Source organism: Triturus cristatus, chromosome 3_1 (genome assembly GCF_964204655.1).
Source record: "Triturus cristatus chromosome 3_1, aTriCri1.1, whole genome shotgun sequence".
NCBI lineage: Eukaryota > Metazoa > Chordata > Amphibia > Caudata > Salamandridae > Triturus > Triturus cristatus.
The window spans coordinates 17,954,453-17,976,431 of record NC_140583.1 but is presented as its reverse complement, the minus strand read 5'-3'; the positions used below and the strand labels follow the sequence as shown (position 1 = coordinate 17,976,431).

The window sequence follows — 21,979 nt, the reverse complement described above, 5'->3', positions numbered from 1 at the left end:
TTTACATACCCCTGGGACTGCAGACGCTTGTGTTCAAGGACCTGGGAAACACCATTTTGGAATTCCCCGAGGTGAGGCTAGTACTGGGTGGTGACTTTAACTCAGTTATGTCCGGTTGCCTTCACCGGTGTCCCCCCACGAGACTTGGGATCCACACAGGCAGTCCTCCCCACTTTTCTGGGCGCGATTGGGCTGGTGGACACATGGCGGGTCCATCACCCCACAGAGACCCAGTTCATGTTTCAGTCTGGGGCCCACAATAGTCTCTCCCGTATCGACTACATCCTCACACCGGTGGATCAGGTGGGAAATATTACGGAAGTGAGACATCTGGCACAAGGTATATCATACCACTCTCCGATTTGGGCGCAGGTGGGGGTGGGAGAGGGTAAGGTGGGAAGAATTGCACCGATAAATCCCTGGCACCTACGTAACTCCACTATTAGAAAGAACATCACACAAGCAATAGAGCATTATTTTCAGGACCACGAGGGATTGGTGGGGTTGGCACTGGCACTTTGGGAAGCCTTTAAGACAGTTGTTCGAGGGCAAGCAATCTCTCAGATAGCTGGGGCAAAGAAAGAGAGGAATGCTGAAATGGTCAAGTTAGAAGAAGAGATTCTACAAATGGAGGGAGAACTGTTAGGTTCTGGCAAGGCACATAGACTCAAGTTAAAAAGAGAGGAATATAGAAGTGTGGCAACAGACATGGCGAAATTGCTAAGCAGAGACAAACTTGGGAGAATATACGAGCTAGGAGACAGAGCAGGTAAATTGTTGGCATGGCTTGGCAAAAGGGACCACGCAAATTGCCTAGTCACGGAGCTTACAGCAGACACGGGGGAGCCACTTTCTGACACACAATTAATAGCAGACGAGTTTGCTAAATACTGTAGGCGAATATATGATTCATACACTATTCTTCCTGAGGAAGAATCGAGAGCCCTATTGTCAGACATGGCACTTTCGACACTATCGGAGGAAGATAGGACTCTACTGGAAAGCGACTTCACGGATGATGAGGTTGCACAAGCCATTAGGGGTCTTCTGTCTGGGAAGGCGATGGGTCCCAATAGCCTTCCAATAGAGCTCTACAAATTAAAACCCGATAAAATTGCCCCGTATCGCAAAAATATGTATGAGGAGAGCCGGGCGGTGTGTCGACTTCCCCAAGATCAAAGACTTGCCACGTTGGTGGTTATACACAAGAAGGCAGACCCAGGAACCAGTGCTCCTCCGACAGACCCATTTCGTTGTTGAACGCAGAGGCCAAGATATTAGCAACATTTCTGGCCGCACGCCTGTTTGGGGTTATCTCCAAATTGGTCCATCCTGATCATTCGGGCTTCATGCTGTCCAGAAATACATCACTAAATCTTTGCCGACTTCATGGGGTAGTGGGATGGTAGGCGCGTTGAGAGAAGATGCAGTGGTTGTGTCCTTGGATGCCACCATGGCGTTTGATAAAATTAAGTGGCCCTACCTTTTGGCCGTACTGGGCAGGCTGGGGTTTGGCCCCAGTTTTACCAGCTGGAAAAGGCTCTTATACACCGACCATTGCGCAGGTAGTCGTAAATAACAAAAAGTCACAAATCTTTGCCCATAGAAGGGTAAAAGGACGGGTTGTCCTCTGTCCCCATTTCTTTTTGCACTGACGCTGGAGCCCCTAATGGCATGGATCCGTAATGACCTCATCGTTAGGGGTTTGAGGTGGTCGTAGGACTGGAAGGACCGTATCTCCCTCTACGCCGATGACATACTGCTGTATTTGGCGTCACCTCAGACCTCGATACACAGGGTCCTTAATATATTCACTAACTTCGGTAAATACTCGGGGTACACTATCAATTGGACCAAATCACTGAACTTCGTGACCAGAGGGAGGTTTCCACTCCTTCCTAAAGATTGCAGGGTGGCAGAAGCCTTAGATAGCTTTAAATACCTTGAAATCTACATCACCAAGGATCCCAGGCTGTATTACGTCCACAATCACCTACCATCGCTACAGAGGCTAAAAAACGATGTAGAACACTGGAAGGTTCTCCTGCTGTCCTTTTTGGGTGGAGCAGCACTTTTTAAAATGATGTCCCTACCCAGCTTTTTATATGTCTTGCACAACTCACCCAATCCCATCCCTGCGACCTACTTTGTGGCCATAGAAAGTGAGCAGAGGGTGCTGCTTTGGGTAAAGGGATCACCCCGAATATCATTTTCAAGATTGGTGAGAGGGTGGTGCGACGGAGGAATAGGGCTCCCAGATATTAAGAAATACTATTGGACTGCTCAGCTGGCAGCCATCAACCGGTGCATGTACCGGCTCCACGATGGTGCTGGGTATGGCTTTTGCAAGGAGGATCCTACGTCCGAGCACTCTAATCTAGACCCGCTAAACAGCAGCTAACAGGACCCACGTTGCACTGTCCAGATATGGCAACCGCTCACAAGAGTTTGGGTTGGGCCTAGAAAATCACACAGGCCACCCCTCTGTGGGAACAATTGGGAACCTTAAGGAAGACTAAAGGATTCGATAAATGGGATATAATAGGACTCTCTCGGGTGGGTGACCTATGGAGGGGGTGGGGGCAAATGGAATGCATATAGAGGGAATATTTGTGCTCCACCCCTTCTCCCCCCCTCCCTTGACGAACCTGAATCTATTAAAAACTGTTTTGAATAATCTGCTTGCTGTGTGCCACAAGTGTGTGAACCCATACATTTCAAGAGAAGATCATTGAACACTCCTGATGCCCGGAGTTGATCTGTGTAATGCTAATGAACTGTCATCAATAAAAAGATTTATAAAAAAACACTGACCAATATCTGTCGCCCAAGTCATTCTTATAGTATGGGTGCTGGAATAGTCTGAAATGTCACACATGTAAGCGTGTGATGGTTAGTGGTAGTGTTGGTGATGTTGTAGGTAGCACTGGCAGGGTCACTGGGCAGTGTGAGCTGTTAGCCTCCTGACGAGGGCCCTGGCACTTACTGTTTTACAAACAAAGCTCCTGTTACAGCCCATCACCCTGCAGTCAGTCCGGATGTGTCCTGCCAGCCCCCCGGGGCTAACGGACCTCAACTGTGCGAGGTTACCTGCATCAGAATCCAGTAGGGGCCATGGGAGCATTGAGGCCCCCCACAGTCGCCCAATGTGACCAAAGGCCGGCGGGTGTCCCGGGTGGGACAAGGGCATCCAGAATCAAATTTTAAAAAAAAAGAGTAAAAGGGTTACAGCTTCATACCTTCAGTAAGTATGAAGCCTCTCATTAAACCTTTACTGCTTCAGGGCTTTGGAGGCCACCATCAGCCTCCTGGAAGGTACCAGATCTACATATGTTTGCCCAGCCGTGCCTCACAATGGTCAGTGGAGGCACCAACGACTTTTCAAATGTTTTTGGGGGGCTTCAGAGATTGCAGCAGCCACCCAGAAGTCCCCCCGAGAAAATCTGCCATATTTCTCGAAGAAAGTTGCATTCTAGATTTGCTGGTTTTCATCGCTCTCTGCGTCAGTGCTTTGCACATAGGCTTGGGAGAGCAAAGGTCTCTGTTAGTGGGTCCTGGAGCTGCAGTAGCAACCTCTAAAAGTAGAAATAAGACTCCATGACACTCAGTTCATTTTAAAATGTTTAGTGAATCATGTTGGTGCCTGACAGTGCAACGTATTCTACTTTAATGAGTGGTATTCAGTGTTGGTTCTATCCCCACTGGGTTCACTGATGTTGCAATGGTAAATTCTAATATGTCTGCTACATGTTACTGATGTGATGTCCCCCTGACAAAGTAAATAGGTCTGCCTTATTGGCAGTGATAATTACACCCACCTATGTTAAGATCCAGGGTCTAGTATATGTCGGGGGTATTGTGATTATAGGATTCGGGGGCCATGAGGGGCGTAACATGTTATGATGGGGTCACCAAAGGTTTTTCCATGTACCTGAACATATTTATAATTTAACACGTAGTATTTAGTTGTTTGTGTGTATGTGTAAATCTGTTCCCCTTTTAAAAGAAAAAGCACTGACTGGACAATAATTTGAGTGTTGTTGTGTACCAGCGAGCTGGGTTACTAGCCCACACCGCCTACAAGGAGTAGGCTTTGAGCTGCTCTGCTGTGCTACGCTGAGAGAGTCAAGTGCTAAAATGGGGTGCTTGATTGCCAGTAAAGGGGAAGTTCCTGACTTATTACTTGTAAAGGACTTACATCCTTTGCAACTGTACACTGCCACCACTGCTCTGTGTTTTAAACCCACACATGGGCAGTGGTCCACTGTCTGTCAATAACGGCATGTTTGGTGCGCCATCTCACGTCATAGGACAAGTCCAGGACCTTATGCATGTCTAGGGAACAGACCTAGGCCTCCGTGCACACTCTAGATTAGTGTGACGTCCGGGCCAAAATTAAAAACTAGGATACCAGATACTGGTAGCCAGTCATTCGGGGCAAGGAACGGAACTGTACACCATTCCCATCTCAACATGGGCAGCTTCGACCAGTTACTCGTCAGCACTGCAGTAATTCCCTAGAAGGCTTTACCTAAGCCGATCCCAAGAGCCCTGCGCAGCAGCGATTCCAGGGATGACCATCTTCAGACAATCGATTCGCAATACTGCTACGCATCCAGTAAAGCTAAATGTGTGTCCGTCTCGGAGAGTCCTGAACGGTCACCAGCCCAGCTTTCAATCCTCTTCCCTGGTCACTGTCAGAAACTAGGCGATTAAGGGGAGAAGAAGCGACTGTTAATAGGGCACACCTTTCAGTAGTGTACATGACTCTAAAAATCTGTAGTTTGCATGGTGCTCAGAAAAGAGCTTTCCTTTCAAAGAGATTTCATATTTGCTTCATCTTAGCCTGTGATATCGAACAACTTTCTCCACGGTTGCCACCGTCGTTGTCTGATGTCTCCGTACCCCACCAGTCGACAAAGCTACAATTTGTGTGTATACATCGATGAACCTCATCCTGTACTCGCCAGGTCCTAGCAGTAGATACATCTAACCTTATTTGGCAAATTTCACTTTGACATCAATCATTTATTAAACAAGACAGTCGGCCACCATTCAAAAGCGGTGCGTGAAAAGGTAGGTCCCCCCCCCCCCCCCCCCCCCCCCCCCCCGGCAGCTATAACATGAAATAAACATTTCCTGTAAGAGTTTGTCAGTGACTCGCATCCTAAAGTGTTTAAGCTTGGTAATGTCTGAACACATTTGTTTGCACTTGTGTGCACTCGATATTGCAAGGTCCAGTGCCTGGGAACCACCACCTGACACCAGCATTGCCTCGTCTTCTCTGTTTACTATACGCTCCCCCAATAGAGCCTTAGCTGACCGTCCTCTCCCGGTCTCCAGATAGTATCCCTCGATTCACCAAGTTCTACCTTTAAAAGTAGAGACAAACACGCTCTGGTTTGAATGTCTTTCTACAAATAAGTGCACCATGCTCTGGCCAGCACACCCTCGGATATGTACACTAGCACAACACATTCCGATACCCAGTAACCACACACTCCGATTTGCATGACATTTCACAGCCAACAGCATTAGAGTGTGCCCAGAAAACCATTGAAGCGCTACACCCAATGGCAAGATACTCTGATGTCTACACCAGGCTGACACATTCCTACACCCAATAACAACACGCTTTGCAGAGCACACTCTAACACCATCACTCCCATGACACTCCTACATTAAACACCACCACTCTCTGTTCAACACACCATCCTAAACAAACAGCACCCGGCTTCTCATTTTGCCTTCTCCACCTAACACACCAACATTCTGCACAGCACACCATGCAACACCTACACCTGTTAAGCACACTCTTGCAAACAACAGCGCCACACTGTCCAGCACCCCCCTCTCCCCCCAACACAACTGCACTTCTCTTCTCATCTCTGCTTCTCCACTTTACTGCAATCCACTGCCCAACACACCCTCTGGGCATCCATAAAATACACTTCTACTCAAAATGACACCACCTTTCACAGTTGTTCCTCTGACGCCTTGTCCCATCAGCACCACATTATCAAACATACCCTCAGATACTATCCCTGTTCTACTCCGGTCATGCTTCATCGTATGTTGCAAAGTGATAGCTGTTGGGTATGCACCCCCAGTTTTTAATTCTTTTTGGGTCTTGCCTGCTGGTATTCTTGAACTCTACCTCTTGGATACTGCTGCAGTCCAGTGCTTAGTGTATGCGCTCTGACACCTAACCTATTGAAGTTGGCATAAAACCTGATTGGCACATTCAACTTTCCTATAAGTATATGGTGCAGAAGCACACCCATTGCATGGAAAGTTAAATGCCACTTGTGGGCAGCTCCACCTATGGTCCTTCCACAAGAGTGGCAGTGAACACTTGGCTATGGGCCTACCCTGTGTAGCCAAACTGCAACAGCTTGAACCCTGCTGCACAGCTGTCACAATCACCCCTTTGAGGGGCAAGAAAGTCTGATTTGAAATAGTGAAAAAATCACCCTTAAGCAAACCCTGCTGCCCACAAGTTAGGATTTATAATATTTAAGAGGGGAGCCTGTGTGACATTAGATATGGTAGGTTTCCCCAGTGACGAGTCACAAAACTGCATTGTCACTGGTGAGGCTGTAGCTGGCTCAAAGGAAAAATCTAAGTATAGATTATACACATTAATCTATAACTTTTGACCTGTACCAGCTTCAAACACCAATCAAAGAATAATATTTGATAAAAATCCAATCTAAGGGTAACATCAGATTTTTATTAAATATATGGAAAATGTAACTTTTAGAAAGTTACCTTTACTTTACATGAAGCTGCTGGAGGCTAATTTACATCAACCCCTGCTCTGCATGTATCTAGCCTGAATTAGGTGTGAAAGAGGAGTAGAAACTGCTCCCAGTGCAGATATAGTGGCTTTGGAGTAGGAAGCTATTTTCTTCCCATGCTGACCAGTTGGGGTGGGCCCAGTAACTTCATTAACTTCAAAGGGGCCTGCCCTTCACTAGCAAATGTTACACTTGGGAAGCCCCAGCTTTTGTCCTCATAGCCGGAATGGCCCCAAGCCCAGTATGATTAAATCGATTCGCAGAACCAGTTTTCAGTGACCACAGAGGAGGGGACTGCTTATTACTCAGGCCATACATCTGGGTTGGCACATGGGCTCTGCACAAGGGGAGAAGGATTTCCTCATCTTGAATTTTGAGTGTGAGGAGCACTGTAGGATTGTTTGCAGTAGGGAAGACAGAAAGTGTTGAAAAAGTGGGTAGGGTGCCTTAAGAACTTTTAGCCCATTATTAGAGATTGCCCAGGAGTTACCTCCAGCCACTAGCTGGTGCCAGACATAAATGTGGCACCTCAAGGCACTGTCCTCAGAAAAATTAATGGACCTGAAGAAGGTCAGAAGAGGACTGGTCCTGCCGTCTGTGACCTGAGAGGAGCCCTGACGGGCTGGACCTGTTCCCTTTTGTCCCCAAGACAAAGATGTGGACTTCAAAGGTCAGTTGACTGACCTCTTATGTGGCAACAGGTACAAAACAAGCGGCAAGAGGCCCTTTCCTGGCAATGTCCTGCTGACTAGTAGCAACTGGACATTGACTGGACTTTGCTTTTGGCCTTTGCTTTATATCCTAAAAGTCTATCTCCTGAGGGCCTGTGGTGGTTTGGGCACCAGAAAAAAGTTTGGAAACTTTGAAAAACGCTTCCTCCAGTGCTCCAGTTGGACGACCCCTCTTTAAATATTCGGCCTTTGGTTCCACAGCAGCAGCTACAATATCAGCAGTAGCCCTCTCAGAGATTAGTTTTCTTCTCAGAAAGTGATAAAGCCTCTACGGTCTTAGTAACTTTTTCAAACGTTTTAACTTCCAGACTTTCACTGGGACCAATCCACTTGTATCCAACCTAGGGCTCAATCGCTGTTGGCCTCCAATCATGCCTCGGTCCCGGTCTATTGCTTCCATAGACTATTATTGTCTCGTTGTTCTTTTTTTGGTGCCGTTTTAACTTAAATTTAGATCTCTGGTTGTCGTTTTGGTGTTATTTTACTCACAAAGGTTTTCTCTTTATTTGAAAAAGAGTTGAATTTTATTTTGTGACTTTTTCTCCTGAGTGTGCACTGCTTACTTTATACATTACCTTTGATTTAAGAATAACTAGTTGTGTGACGTTACCAGGGTTTGGGAACAGGTTTATTTTATTTAATTGGTATGACATCTATTAGTTGGTGGCTTTATTTTTTGAGGTGGACACTTGTCTACCCCAAACAATTACCCACTTTCGTACAACACCCAACAGCACCTCTGTTTGCAGCTGTTACTCTTTCACCCAACAGCACCACATTGCTTAGCTCAACCCCATACATGCTATTAAATAATCTGTCTCGCTAACCCTAAAGCACCTGACGAACAGGCCATTCCAGCCACCACCACACAGCCTGTCTGTGAAAAGATCTCTCGAAATCCAGCCACCACCACACTGCCCATCTGTGAAAAGATCTGTCGAAATCCAGCCACCACCACTCTGTTGAAATCCAGCCACCACCACACTGCCCTTCTGTGAAAAGATCTGTTGAAATCCAGCCACCACCACACTGCCCATCTGTGAAAAGATCTGTCGAAATCCAGCCACCACCACACTGCCCATCTGTGAAAAGATCTGTCGAACTCCAGCCACCACAACACAGCCCACTGTGAAAAGATCTGTTCAACGCCAGCCACCACCACACAGCCCACTGTAGAACATCAGCCACCACCTCACAGCCCATCTGTGAAAAGATCTGTAGAACGCCAGCCACCACAACACAGCCCCTCTGTGAAAAGATCTGTCGAACTCCAGCCACCACCACCACACAGACCCCTGTGAAAAAATCTGTCGAACTCCAGCCACCACAACACAGCCCATCTGTGAAAAGATCTGTTGAACTTCAACCACCACTAACCAACCCATCACTGAAAAGATCTGTCGAACTCCAGCCACCACCACCACAGCCCATCTGTGAAAAGATCTGTCAAACGCCAGCCACCACAACACAGCCCCTCTGTGAAAAGATCTTTCGGAACTCCAGCCACCACTAACCAACCCATCACTGAAAAGATCTGTCGAACTCCAGCCACCACCACACAGCCCATCTGTCGAACGCCAGCCACCACCACACTGCCCATCTGTGAAAAGATCTGTCGAGCTCCAGCCACCACTAACCAACCCATCACTGAAAAGATCTGTCGAACTCCAGCCACCACCACACAGCCCATCTGTGGAAAGATCTGTCAAACGCCAGCCACCACCACACAGCCCATCTGTGAAAAGATCTGTCGAACGCCAGCCACCACAACACAGCCCATCTGTGAAATGATCTGTCGAAATTCAGCCACCACCACACTGCCCATCTGTGAAAATATCTGTCGAACTCCAGCCACCACTAACCAACCCATCACTGAAAAGATCTGTCGAACTCCAGCCACCATAGCACAGCCCATTTGTGAAAAGATCTGTCGAACTCCAGCCACTCCCACACAGCCCGTCTGTGAAAAGATCTGTCGAAATCCAGCCACCACCACACTGCCCATCTGTGAAAAGATCTGTCGAAATCCAGCCACCACCACACTGCCCATCTGTGAAAAGATCTGTCGAACTCCAGCCACTCCCACACAGCCCATCTGTGAAAAGATCTGTCGAACGCCAGCCACCACAACACAACCCATCACTGAAAAGATCTGTCGAACTCCAGCCACTCCCACACAGCCCATCTGTGAAAAGATCTGTCGAACGCCAGCCACCACAACACAACCCATCACTGAAAAGATCAGTTGAACTCCAGCCACCATCTCAGCCTGCACTCCCCAGAGAAAGGGTAAAGAGGCAAATGAGGAGCCCGGAGGAAACTGCATCCGGATAAGCTGCAATGGATAAACCTAGAACCCAGAGTTCTCCCCCGATGCTCCATAGTGCAGCATTAGTGCAGCCTCTGGTTTGGCCGGGAAAGGAATCTTTTTGTTACCACCTATTGAGCCTGCTTCTTTCTGAACCACTAAATGATTTACTCATGACTGTAGATCTGACCTCCAGAACAACGGGGAACACTGTGCTTTCTTCCTCTCTGCCTTGATTACTGTCTTCCTCATCTGCTAGCCTCAAGAAAAACCCCGATAATCATTCCATGTGCGCAGCTTCTCAGGATCATGGGAACCTCATTCTGGGCTTTTTTGTAATTCTCAACATTTTTTCCCAAAGTTTGTGTTAAACATTTTGAGGTTAGAGCATTACAGACAGTGCTCGCATGGCATTCTAGAAGGTTACAGATTAGGTTACTACGTGTAGTAGAGAACATTTAGGCTGTCATTTCACCAAGAAAGTTCATGGGTATGACTGGCACCAAGTCAGCTGCGTTTCAACCTTAACTGGGATTTTCATGGCCATCATCAGGACTGTAAACAGTGTGTGCATATCAGGATGTGAGCCAGGGGCTCCCAGCGACTTGAGCAGCCTCAAAAGTGAGGATTGACTGACTGAAAGTGGAGGCATCAGAATTAATCAGAACATTCAGCACAACCTCACGGTCCGAGCCAGGGAATCAATTCTTGCACACATACATTAGTCACTAGTAACAGCTATCTGAAAGAGACAGTAGAATTACCCCCAAGTGTCAGACTGGATCCGGTGTCCCCTGCGTGTCGTTAGGGGGCGTTGGTCAACTCCGCATCCGTCGTCGGCGAGTGTTTGTCAGGATGACGTCATGGTGCCTACTTAGATGCTGCCCCTGTGTGCCGACTTCAGTTCTTTCTTTTTCCGCGCCAACCTAGCGCAGATCTGGAGAGAGCTACCCCTTTAGTCACTTTTTGACTAAGCTTTTTTCGACTTTTGTCGACTTCTTTTTGAGTCTTTGACTCCTGGTGCACAAGAGATGTCCCATCGTCGGACCGGCTTCAAGCCCTGCGAAGCCTGTCACAAACTGATGTCTGTGACAGACCTGCTCCTCGTGTGCTTTTGGTGTCTGAAGCACGACCACAACCCGAAGTCGTACTCCGACTGCCGGGCCATTAATCCTAAGTCTTTGCGGGAGCTGTCCTGAAAGATCTTGCAGGCCCGGCAGTCAGCTCTGCGTTGTTTGCGCAAGGTGAAGGTCTCTAGACCGCCCACGGAGCCACCATACCTCATCCCACGCAAAATTTTTAAAGTCCTTGGGTAAGTCAAAGCACAAGAAGAAGGCGAAGGGTAATTTTGTTCCCCTGTTCATCCCTGGTGATCCCCATCGCGCAGAAGATGGTTATGAGAATTTGGAGGGATCGCTGGACCCTTTGGCAGACCAGCTTGAAGAGCCAGACTGAAGAGAGGACCTGGGTGATGTTAGTGGTCTGGACACATCTCCAGACCTTGGCATGCTTTCTCACCCTACCGTGGCTACGGAGGAGGAGGAAGCGTCTTAAACTGTGGTGGTGCGAAGGTCACCCGAGTCCTTGGGCCTGGAGCTCCCTTCGAGGTGCTTCAGCCTGCAGCAACCTCCTCTGAACCCCTTCTGCCCTTCAATGAAGCCCTCACTGATGTCCTTCTGGGCACCTGGTTCAAGCCCAGCACAGGGGCTCCTCTGGAAGGACGATTGCCCGCCGCCACTGCCCAGCTCTGGGCGACCCAGTTTTGCTCACCCAACACCCTATTCCAGAGAGCTTGGTGGTCCAAGCTGCTTCTTCCAAGGGCACATACCCTTCTTCTCCCCCAGACAGGGAATCCAAGAAGCTGGATCATCTTGGGAGGCACATGCTCTCAACCCCCAAGAGTGGCACTGCGGTCCGTGAATACCGCATGCCTCTTGGGCCGATACTCCCATACAATCTGGGATACAGTCGTGCAAGTGCAGCCTCAGTGCCCGGAGGAGGCCCAGGCCATTCTCTCACAAGCCATGGCTGATTGGAGGGACGCAGCAGAATTCATGATTCGCTGTGGACTGGATATCACCGACTCACTGGGCAGAATAGTTGCCACGTCAGTAGCCCTTAGGTGCTGTGCCTGGTTGAGGATGTCTGGCTTTTCGGAGGATGTCCAGTCAACATTGCTGGACATGTCCTTCGATGGCCGTAGCCTTTTCAGTGACAAAACACTCGGTTCTGGAGTGCTTTAAGGATTCTCAAGCTACGGCCCGATCTTTGGGCCTCGCTGCGTCATCCCGTCCCCCTCAGTCTGCTTTTTGCCACTTTCGTGGGTACGGAAGGGGCACCCAACTACGTCCGATCCAGTCCAGCTACCGGTTCACGCAAGTTACCCAGCCTCTGCGTGGCCGCGGATGTGGGACCCAGCGACGCTGGTATGGGAGCCCTTTCGCCCCCTGCAGCAGCCTCGAAACCCTCCTAGTCCGACCTTTCAGGGCCACCAAAAGGCCAGTGGGTGGCAGGATTCGCCATCACCTCTGCCACTGGCAAACCATCATGTCGGACAGGTGGGTTTTGCAAATGGTCTGAAGGGGCTACTCCCTCACCTTCGAGACTAACCCTCCCTCCATACCACCGTCTTTCGATCGCATGTAGGAGGATCATTTAGCACTTCTTGGCCAAGGGAGTTATCAAGAGGGTTCCTCCTCTAGAAGTAGGTCGTGGTTGCTATTTGTACTACTTTCTGGTGCCCAAGAAGGACAAAGGCCTGCGTCCTATTCCAGACCTCAGGGCCCTCAACCGCTTCCTGCGGAAGGAGAAGTTCAAAATGCTAACCTTGGCACAGATCCGGTCTGCCCTCGACCCTGGAGACTGGATGGTGGCGCTGGACTTGCAGGATGCCTATTTTCACATCCCCGTCCTCCCGGCCCACAGACGATACCTGCAATTCACAGTAGGCCACGAGTACTTTCAGTTCACCGTGCTCCCGTTTGGCCTTACCAGCGCCCCTAGGTGTTCACGAAAATGATGGCAGTGGTCACAGCTCATCTGCGCAGATAAGGGGTTCCAGTCTTATCCTATATTGACGACTGGCTGTTAAAGGGAGGCTCGCCCCAGGCTGTCATCTCCCACCTCTATACTACGGCGGACCGCCTGCATTCGCTGGGCTTCACTATAAATATGCTGAAGTCACACCTGACTCCCTCTCAGACTCTCACTTTCATCAGGGCAGTTCTGGACACAGTGCAGTATCCTCCCGAGCAGCGAGCCTGGGTTGTTCAGGCTGTGATACTGATGTTTTAGCCGCTATCTCGGATTCCGGTGAGAATGGCCCTCAGGCTGCTAGGCCTCATGGCTTCCTGCTGGATCATGCCAGATGGCATATGTGGGCTCTGCAGTGGGACCTGAAGTTCCTGTGGGCGCAGCATCAGGGGAATCTTTCCGACTATACTAGGTCTCGGAGGGAACGGCGCACCAGCTGCAGCGGTGGCTAACGAACCAGGATTGGGTCGGAGGCAGATCCCTCTCCATTCACCAACCAGATCTAATGGTGGTGACCGATGCGTCACTCCGGGGATGGGGCGACCACATGGGAGAGTTGGAGATCAGAGGCCTCTGGTCTCCGGCGGAGTCCGGGCTCCATATCAACCTGCTGGAGCACCGGGTGATTTGCCTGGCACTGAAGGCATTCCTCCCCTTTCTCAAGGGTTAAGTCGTGCAGGTGTTCACGGACAACAACACTACCATGTGGTATTGCAACAAACAGTGCGGGGTGGGGTCCTGAACTCTATGTCAGGAGGCTCTCCATCTCTGGACATGGCTTGAACATCAGGGCGTGACACTCGTGGTTCAACACCTGGTGGGTTCTCTGATCGCCAGGGCGGATGAACTCCACTGCCGGTGCTTGATGGATCAGGAATGGCGTCTTCACTCGAAGGTGGTGCAAGGTCTCTTTCAGCGGTGGGGAGAGCCTTGGTTAGATCTGTTCACCACCAAAGAGAACGCGCAATGTCAGAAATTCTGCACGTTGGACTTTCTTTTCGTTGCGAGTAGAACTGCGGCCTCCTGTACGCCTTTCTGCCTGTACCACTTCTGCCCAGAGTGCTGAAGAAGATCAAGCATGATTGGGCCCAAGTTATTCTTGCAGCTCCAGACTGGACACGAAGAGTCTGGTACCCAGAGCTCCTGAGCATGGCTATCGATCTTCCACTCTGCCTTCTCGAGAGGATCTTCTATCACAGCAGCAGGGCAAGGTTCTTCACCCGAACCTGTCCAGCCTCTACCTTCTTGCGTGGAGATTGAGTGGCAACAGTTGACAGCTTTTGACCTTCCACCCGAAGTCTGTAATGTCCTCTTGGCAGCCAGGCGTCCCTCCACTAAAACAGTATACGCCTGTTGATGGAATACGTTTGTGGCATGGTGCACAGCAAAGGCTGTGGATGCCCTTTCTGCCCCTCTTTCAGAGGTCCTTTTGTACATACTTTCTTTGACCCTGCAGGGCTCTGCCCTGGGCACTCTTGCAGCCATCTCTGCTTTCCTTCGGCTACCAGATCAGCCATCTTTGTTCAAGTCCCCTATTGTAAATTGATTCTTTAAGTGCATTACTCACCTGTTTCCTCCATCTCCTTTAGTAATGTCCCAGTGGGACTTGAACCTTGTCTTATCTTATCTTAACCTCTCAGGCACCTCACATTGAAAAGTGCCTTCCTTGTTGACATCACCTCTGCTCACAGGGTGAGTGAGCTTCAAGCTCTTTCTTCTAAGCCCTCGTTCTTCTCTGCGCATCTGAACAAAGTGGTGCTTCGAACGCGACCCTCGTTCCTTCCAAAAGTGGTTGCACCTTTTCGCATTGGACAAACTATTACTTTCCCCACCTTTTTCCCACCCTTCCAATGAAGAGAGACTCCACCATCTGGACGCCAAAACATGCGCAGTCCTTCTACCTTGACCGCACAAAAGATTACTGGGTGGATGATCAACTCTTCGTTAGCTATATAGGTGCCAAAAGAGGTCGGGCTGTTCAAAAGCGTTCCCTCTTCAGATGGGTCATCCTTTGTATTAATGTCTATTACGCTTTGGCAAAAAAGGAACCTCCAGTGGGGCTCTGAGCTCATTCCACTAAAGCTACGGCAGACACCACTGCCCTTGCACGTGGAGTTCCACTCATTGACATCTGTCAGGCAGCCACGTAGGCATCCTTGTACACGTTCACCAGACATTACTGCCTGGACAGCCAAGTCTGGAGGGACAGCTATTTTGCCTGTTCTGTCCTCCAGGACTTTCTGGTGTGAACTTGGTTCGCAGGGGTCGGTATTGTTGGGGTATCTATTCTAAAGGTAAGGAATCTATAACTACAGTCTCTTTCAGATGAACAAGTTACCTACCTTCAGTAACGATGTAGCTGTAAGAGACCTATATTAGTTATAGATTCCTTACCGCCTCACCCATCCTCCCCGCTCTGCGTACTGACTTCTAGGGTAAGGGACTCCCTTTCAGGGCCCTAGTTTTGTGTACCAGTGTTCAGTGTCTTGCATGGCCCTGCGCTTCTGGCGTGGAAAGTCGTGTCAGAACTGATGTCAGCACGCAGGAGCGGCATCCAAGTAGACACCGCGATGTCATCCCGGTGAACACTACTACGGACTCAGAGTTGACCGACGCCATCTACCGGCGTGCAGGGATATGGCTAAGAAACATATGGCTAAGAAACATTCTCCTGATAACTAACCTATGTCTCTTACAGATACATCATTATCGAAGGTAAGTAACTTGTTCTTCTGCGTGCATGAAACCTGCTCACACAACCATCACACTCAGTACTAGTGCTCAAACACTACAGAGCTTAAGCCGGCAGCATAAAAGGACAAGTGCACCACACACTAACCTGACTGTGTGCGCTCAGGGTGGACGTTCCTGTTCTGCCCAGAGCTGTGCCACAACAGTGTCAGACGTGTACCATACAAATATCATTGACGTAAAGTGAGGAGCCACTGTATGGGCTGTGAGGTCTTTCTATCTGTGTGTGCACCACTGTTTTCTACGAGGATGTGTAAGTGAATTTGGACGTTGAGAGTTGACCCTGTTCTGTACATGATTTTGCTTGTTTTTCCTGCACTCATGTTATTCATTGGTTCTGCACAAGCAACAATAATGTCCATTTCTTGACTTGTGACACTGCAGATATGGGACATAAAGTTACACAAGAAGAAAGTGACGCACGTAGAGTTCAACCCTCGCTGTGATTGGCTGCTGGCCACAGCGTCTGTGGACCAAACCGTCAAAATCTGGGACTTGAGAAATATGAAAGACAAAAAGTCTTTTTTGTACGAATTGCCGCACGAGAAAGCAGTGAATTCAGGTAGTGAAGCTAATTTCGAGCACCATTCTCCTCACTCCTTCGTCCTACTCTTCCTCTTCCCTGTTCTCCCACTCATTTTATTCTCCACCTCCCTTTGTTCTCTATATTCCTCGTCCCTCTTTCTCTTCTGCAACAGCCATCTCCTTTTACTCTTTCCATCCTCTTGCCTACTTTACCCTTTCATTCTCTCGTCCTCTAATAACAGATGTTTTTTTCCAGCTTACTTCAGCCCTGTGGATGGAGCTAAACTTCTCACCACAGACCAGCATAATGAGATCCGGGTGTACTCTAGCAGTGATTGGAGCAAACCGCAGCATGTCATCGCCCACCCACACCGCCACTTCCAGCATCTCACCTCCATTAAGGTATGTAGGGCGCTTTGCTCACACTACTTGAGGCTTGCAGCACTTGGAAGAGGCGTGGAAGGGCTGTGCTTGACTCTGTGATCTGTGCCGTGCTGCCCTTGCATGTTCTGAAGTACCCTGTTTTTACCCACTGCGAACCCGACAATCATTCAAGCCTGCTTGCGAGTCTCGTGCTCTTACTGAAATGGGACTGTGCCCCCTGATGTCAGGGGAGCACCAAAGTGCCCTTCCTGTTCCTGAGAGTGGCGACTTCCCGCTCATGCCAAGTAAGACGGCCAGTGATGGCAGCGAGTTGTGTTGTCGGGAGCGAAGGCCTTTTTCTTGTACACCTTTGTGGAGATGCAGGGCTGCTCCTTCGTTTGAGCGGAGGAGCGTCACCCCACTAGTTAAAATGCCCCAGAATTGAAAAATAAAATGGTAATAAGGAATATGCTACTTACCAGTATGCATCTGTTCTTGGCATGTAGAGCTGTAGATCTACACACTTTTGCATAGTTCGCCATCTGGTGTTGGGCCCGGATGTTTGCAGTTTGTTTTTCCTCTTCCTCCATACTGTTAAGTAGCATATTCCGTTCAAGGCATATGAGCTGCAGATTACACACTTTTGCATAGACTATATAGCAGTTCCCAACCTTAGCGGCGACCACCGGTATCTGTTGCAGTGGTTTGAAATAGTGTTTTAAGTACAGCCTGGCCCACACTAGCTTGTTGCTTAGTTTGCACATCTACACAATAGTGTTTGGTGAAAGTGTGCGGTGTTGACCATGTAGCTGCTTTGCAGATATCATCTAGTGGGATGTTCCCTAGAAATGCCATGGAAGCCCCTATCTTTCGTGTAGAATGGGCTTTAGGGGGAACGGAAAGCGTTCGTTTTGCTTTGTGGTAGCAAATCTGGATGCATTTTACAATCCACCTAGCTATCCCTGATTTTGAGATGGGGTTGCCCTTGTGTGGTGGAGAGAAAGAGACAAACAGTTGTTTGGTCTTTCAGGAAGGTTGTGTTCTCTGGATATAGTAAAGTAAGGCTCGTTTGACATCTAGCGTGTGCAGAGACCTTTCTGCAACGGTCTGAGGTTGCGAGAAAATACTGGTAATTCTACAGATTGGTTTAGGTGAAAAGGGGAAATGACTTTAGGTAGGAATTTTGGGTTGGTACGGAGAACAACCTTGTTCTGGTGCATTTGAAGAAAAGGTTCTTGTATGGTAAGTGCTTGTATCTCACTGACCCTTCTAAGGGAAGTGATGGCTACAAGGAAAGCTGTTTTCCATGTTAGGAATTGCAGTTCGCATTTATGCAAAGGTTCGGAGGGAGGCCCCATCAGCCTTGTGAGAACGATGTTTAAGTTCCACACAGGTGAGGGTGGTACTCTGGGGGAAATTATTCTTTTCAGGCCTTCCATGAAGGCTTTAATGGCAGGTACTCTGAAGAGTGATAGATGTTGCCTGTTTTGTAGGTAAGCTGCAATTGCTGCGAGGTGTAGTCGAATGGACGTATAGGCTAGATTACACCTTTGTAGGTGGAGTAAGTAGCCTATGATGCGTTGGATGGACACGTCCAGAGAATTGATGGTGTTGTTATGGCAATAAACAACAAATCTTTTCCACTTGGCAGCGTAGCAGGCTCTAGTGGTAGGGCGTCTAGCTTCTCTGATGACGTTCATACAGTCAGGGGGAAGATTTAGGTACCCGAATTCTAGGATTTCAGGAGCCAGATTGCAAGGTTGAGCTGAGCTGGGTCCGGGTGCCTGATCTCTCCATGGTTCTGGGTTAAGAGGCATGGTGAGAGGTGTAGCTTTTGGTGTGGTACTACCGAGAGTTCCAGCAGCGTGGTGTACCACGATTGTCTGGCCCACGTTGGAGCTACTAGGATCAGTGTGAGGGAGTGCTGTTGTAGCTTTCGCACCACTAATGGAATGAGTGGGAGGCGGAAAAGCGTACGCAAATTTGCCTGACCAGTTCATCCATATCGCATTGCCTTTGGACAATGGGTGTGGGAATCTGGCGACGAAGCTTGGGCATTTTGTATTTTCGTGGGTGGCGAAGAGGTCTATCTGCGGATGCCCCCACATTTGAAAGAACGGGTGAAGAACCTGCGGGTGAAGTTCCCACTCGTGGATCTGTTGTCTGTCTGCTGAGCAGATCTGCCATGGTGTTTTGGACTCCTGGGACATGTTGAGCTAGGAGAAAGATTTTGTGGGGAATTGCCCATCTCCATATGCTCTGTGCTAATTGAGAGAGCTGTGGAGTGTGTGTGCCGCCTTGTTTTTGAATATAATACATGGCCGTCATGTTGTCTGTGCGAATGAGGACTGCCTTGCCTGAAATCTGTGTTTGAAAAGATTTCAGGGCTAGAAAGATTGCTAGTAACTCCAGATGATTGATGTGTAGTAACTTTTGTTGCGGCGTCCATGTGCCCTGTACTCTGAGGTGTAATAGATGAGCTCCCCAGCCGGAGAGCGATGCGTCCGTTGTTAGTATTATCTGGGGAACCGGGTCCAGGAACGGTCGACCTTTGGAAAGGTTTGTGGTGTTCCACCACTGCAGAGAGCGATGGGTGCGACCGTCTACCAACACCAGATCTGTCAGTTTCCCCTGGGCCTGGTTCCATTGGTGTGCTAAGCACTCTTGGAGTGGACGCATCTGGAGTCTTGCGTCGGGCACTATAAAAATGCAAGAGGCCATCATCCCTATTAGTTGCATAAACACTCGTGCTGAAAGGGAGTGTTGAGGTATGAATTTTTGTCGCAAAGCCTGAATGCTTGCAATCCTGGCCGGATTGGGGTGGGCTATTGCTTTTGAGGTGTCTATGGTGGCACCGAGGTATTGTTTTATGTGGGATGGTGTTAGCTGGGACTTTTGGTGTTTCACCGTGAAGCCTAGTTGGTGAAGTAGTTGGATTGTGGAGGCAGTGTGGTGTACACATTGGTCGTATGAAGTGGCTTTTATCAGCCAATCGTCCAAGTATGGGAAGACGTGAATGTGCTGTCTTCTGACGCTAGGCACTTGGTGAATACCCGTGGTGCTGTTGTGACTCCGAACGGGAGCACTTTGAATTGGTAGTGTTGTCCGTCCACTACAAATCTGAGGTACTTTCTGTGAGCATGGTGTACTGGAATGTGTAAGTATGCGTCTTTCAAGTCCAGTGTGGTGAGAAAGTCGTTCTGGGAGAGGAGCGGAAGTACCTGCTGAAGCGTTACCATGTGAAAATGGTCTGAGTGTATGTATGTGTTTAGGGGCCGGAGATCTAGAATAGGTCGTAGAGTCTCGTCCCTTTTTGGTATTAGAAAATATATGGAGTAGACCCCCAAATTTTGTTGATTGACAGGAACGTGTTCTATTGCCTGTTTTTGTAGGAGGGAGATTACCTCCTGCTTTAGCAATGTCGAATGTTCTTGTGACATTGGGCGTTGCCTGTGTGGAATGTTTGGGGGGGTAGATGTTAATTCCAGGCAGTAACCTGACCGAATTATTTGGGTCACCCATTTGTCTGAGGTGATGGTCTCCCAGACATGACCGGAGTGGAATGGTCTGGGGGGAGCGGGGGAAGTCATTGGGTAGTAGGTGTGGCAGAACGGGCGCTGTTTGTTTTGCCTCTGCCCTTGTTGTTGTTACCCCTATAGCCGCCTCTTTGGTAACTGTGAGAAGTTGGCCTGGCATATGCTGGTCACTAGTTATAGTGACCAGCATATATACAACAGCCAAGCTTCAGAAAAGACTTCAGCGTATCCAGAACGCCTCCGCCCGTCTCATCCTGGACGCCCCCCGACGCAGCCACATCTCGAGCCACCTGAGAGACCTGCACTGGCTCCCTGTCAACAAGAGGATCACGTTCAGACTCCTCACCCACGCACACAAATCCCTCCACGACCTGGGCCCAAGGTACCTCAACGACCGCCTGACCTTCTACACGCCCACCCGACAGCTACGATCCGCGAACCTCGCCCTCGCCGTCGTCCCTCGCATCCAGAGAGCCACCGCCGGAGGAAGATTCTTCTCCTACCTGGCGGCTAAGACATGGAACTCCCTGCCCATCCACCTGCGGCTGACCCAGGACCACCTCGCCTTCAGGAAACAGCTCAAGACCTGGCTGTTCGAGCAGTAGCAGACCCCCTCCCCCAAGCGCCTTGAGACCCTTCCGGGTGAGTAGTGCGCGATATAAATTCCATGATTGATTGATTGATTGATAGTGGCCACCTTGCACCAGTCCAATTCGACTCTTATGGTAGATAGTTTTAAGACAACCTTTTAAAGAAAGCTATCCTAGTGGTAGCTGTGGAGAGCAGCCTTCAGGCTAAGTCTCTGAGGAATGTAAAGCAGCTTGTTTTACCTTATAATCTCTTGAATTACCAAATGAAAAGGACACCACACAGGTATATATATCAAATATATATTCATTTCTAGACACACTCTACTAATCTCTTTATGAGATTAGAACCCAGATACACATTCAAATGTCAACAGTTCTCAATAAATTAAGCACAAATATGGCTGTAGCCCTAGGGGCGTACCAGACCATATACTAAGAAAATGGTTTAACAAAGTCGACTTGCAAAATGACAAAGCCTAGGGCCTTGGGAATCGCTGGGGCTTCACTACTGCAGTGGTAGCAGGTAAGTAACAAGCCCACGGGAGACGCGTGCAGTGTCTAAACACAGCCGCGGGTTTCCTATAGGTTACAATGGAGCAAGTCGCGGTTTGTATTTTAAAGTTTTAGGGCACTTCGAAGAAGTCAACAAGCAAGCCACTTACAGGGTAAGTATTTCGAGGGCCAACACACACTTGGGCACCGGAGTGCACAAGTTACCTCACCCAGGAAAGCCGGGTGCATAGGTGACTTTTGGTGTCGGGACGCGATGCTGTTTTCAATGGAGACCAATGAAGACTTGCTGCTTGAGACGACTGAAGAGGTGTCCGCTGGAATCCGAAGGTGGATTGAAGATGAAGAGGACCTGAAAATTGAGGGGACAGTGTTCAAAGTCACTTGCCAGTGACCGGTGGCCAGCAGGATGGATGAACACAGATGTCGCGTCGTTTCTGGTCGTCGATGGTGATTTGTCTCTTCGCTCACGAGGTCCAGGAGAGATTGACGATGACCAGCAGCTGGATTCGGAGTGTCCCACGACGTCTGCAGCTGATGACGGTGTCGGCAACCGGATTGGAGCCAACAAGCCTTGGCAACTGCAAGTCTCGTGTGAACTGAAGATAGTCGGTGATGCAGACCAGCAAGAAATGATGGACTTACCCAGCGAGGGCAGGCCCGGAGCAACCAGGAGAGCCCTTGAAGTCGGTTAGAAAGTCTTTGTGTGAGTCACTAGCCAACGGGCAAGTAACCGCGAAGATGCCTTCACAGGAAAAGTTTCACAGGAGCCCACGGTCACTCGGGACGGGCTAGGCCGCTGATTTTTGGAACAAGACCTGCTAGGGACTTG

General features: G+C 49.2%; 1 protein-coding gene across 3 annotated transcripts in view; it reads left to right on the top strand.

Moving 5' to 3' along the window:
* The window catches only part of DDB2 (damage specific DNA binding protein 2), a 171,319-nt gene that overhangs the window by 64,489 nt on the left and 84,851 nt on the right, over nt 1–21,979 (top strand). For all 3 annotated transcript variants that reach the window (XM_085646609.1, XM_085646608.1, XM_085646610.1), the window contains exons 7-8: nt 16,008–16,185; nt 16,405–16,550. In XM_085646609.1, coding sequence (XP_085502735.1) covers nt 16,008–16,185; nt 16,405–16,550 — 324 coding nt within the window. The remainder of the gene's footprint in view (nt 1–16,007; nt 16,186–16,404; nt 16,551–21,979) is intronic.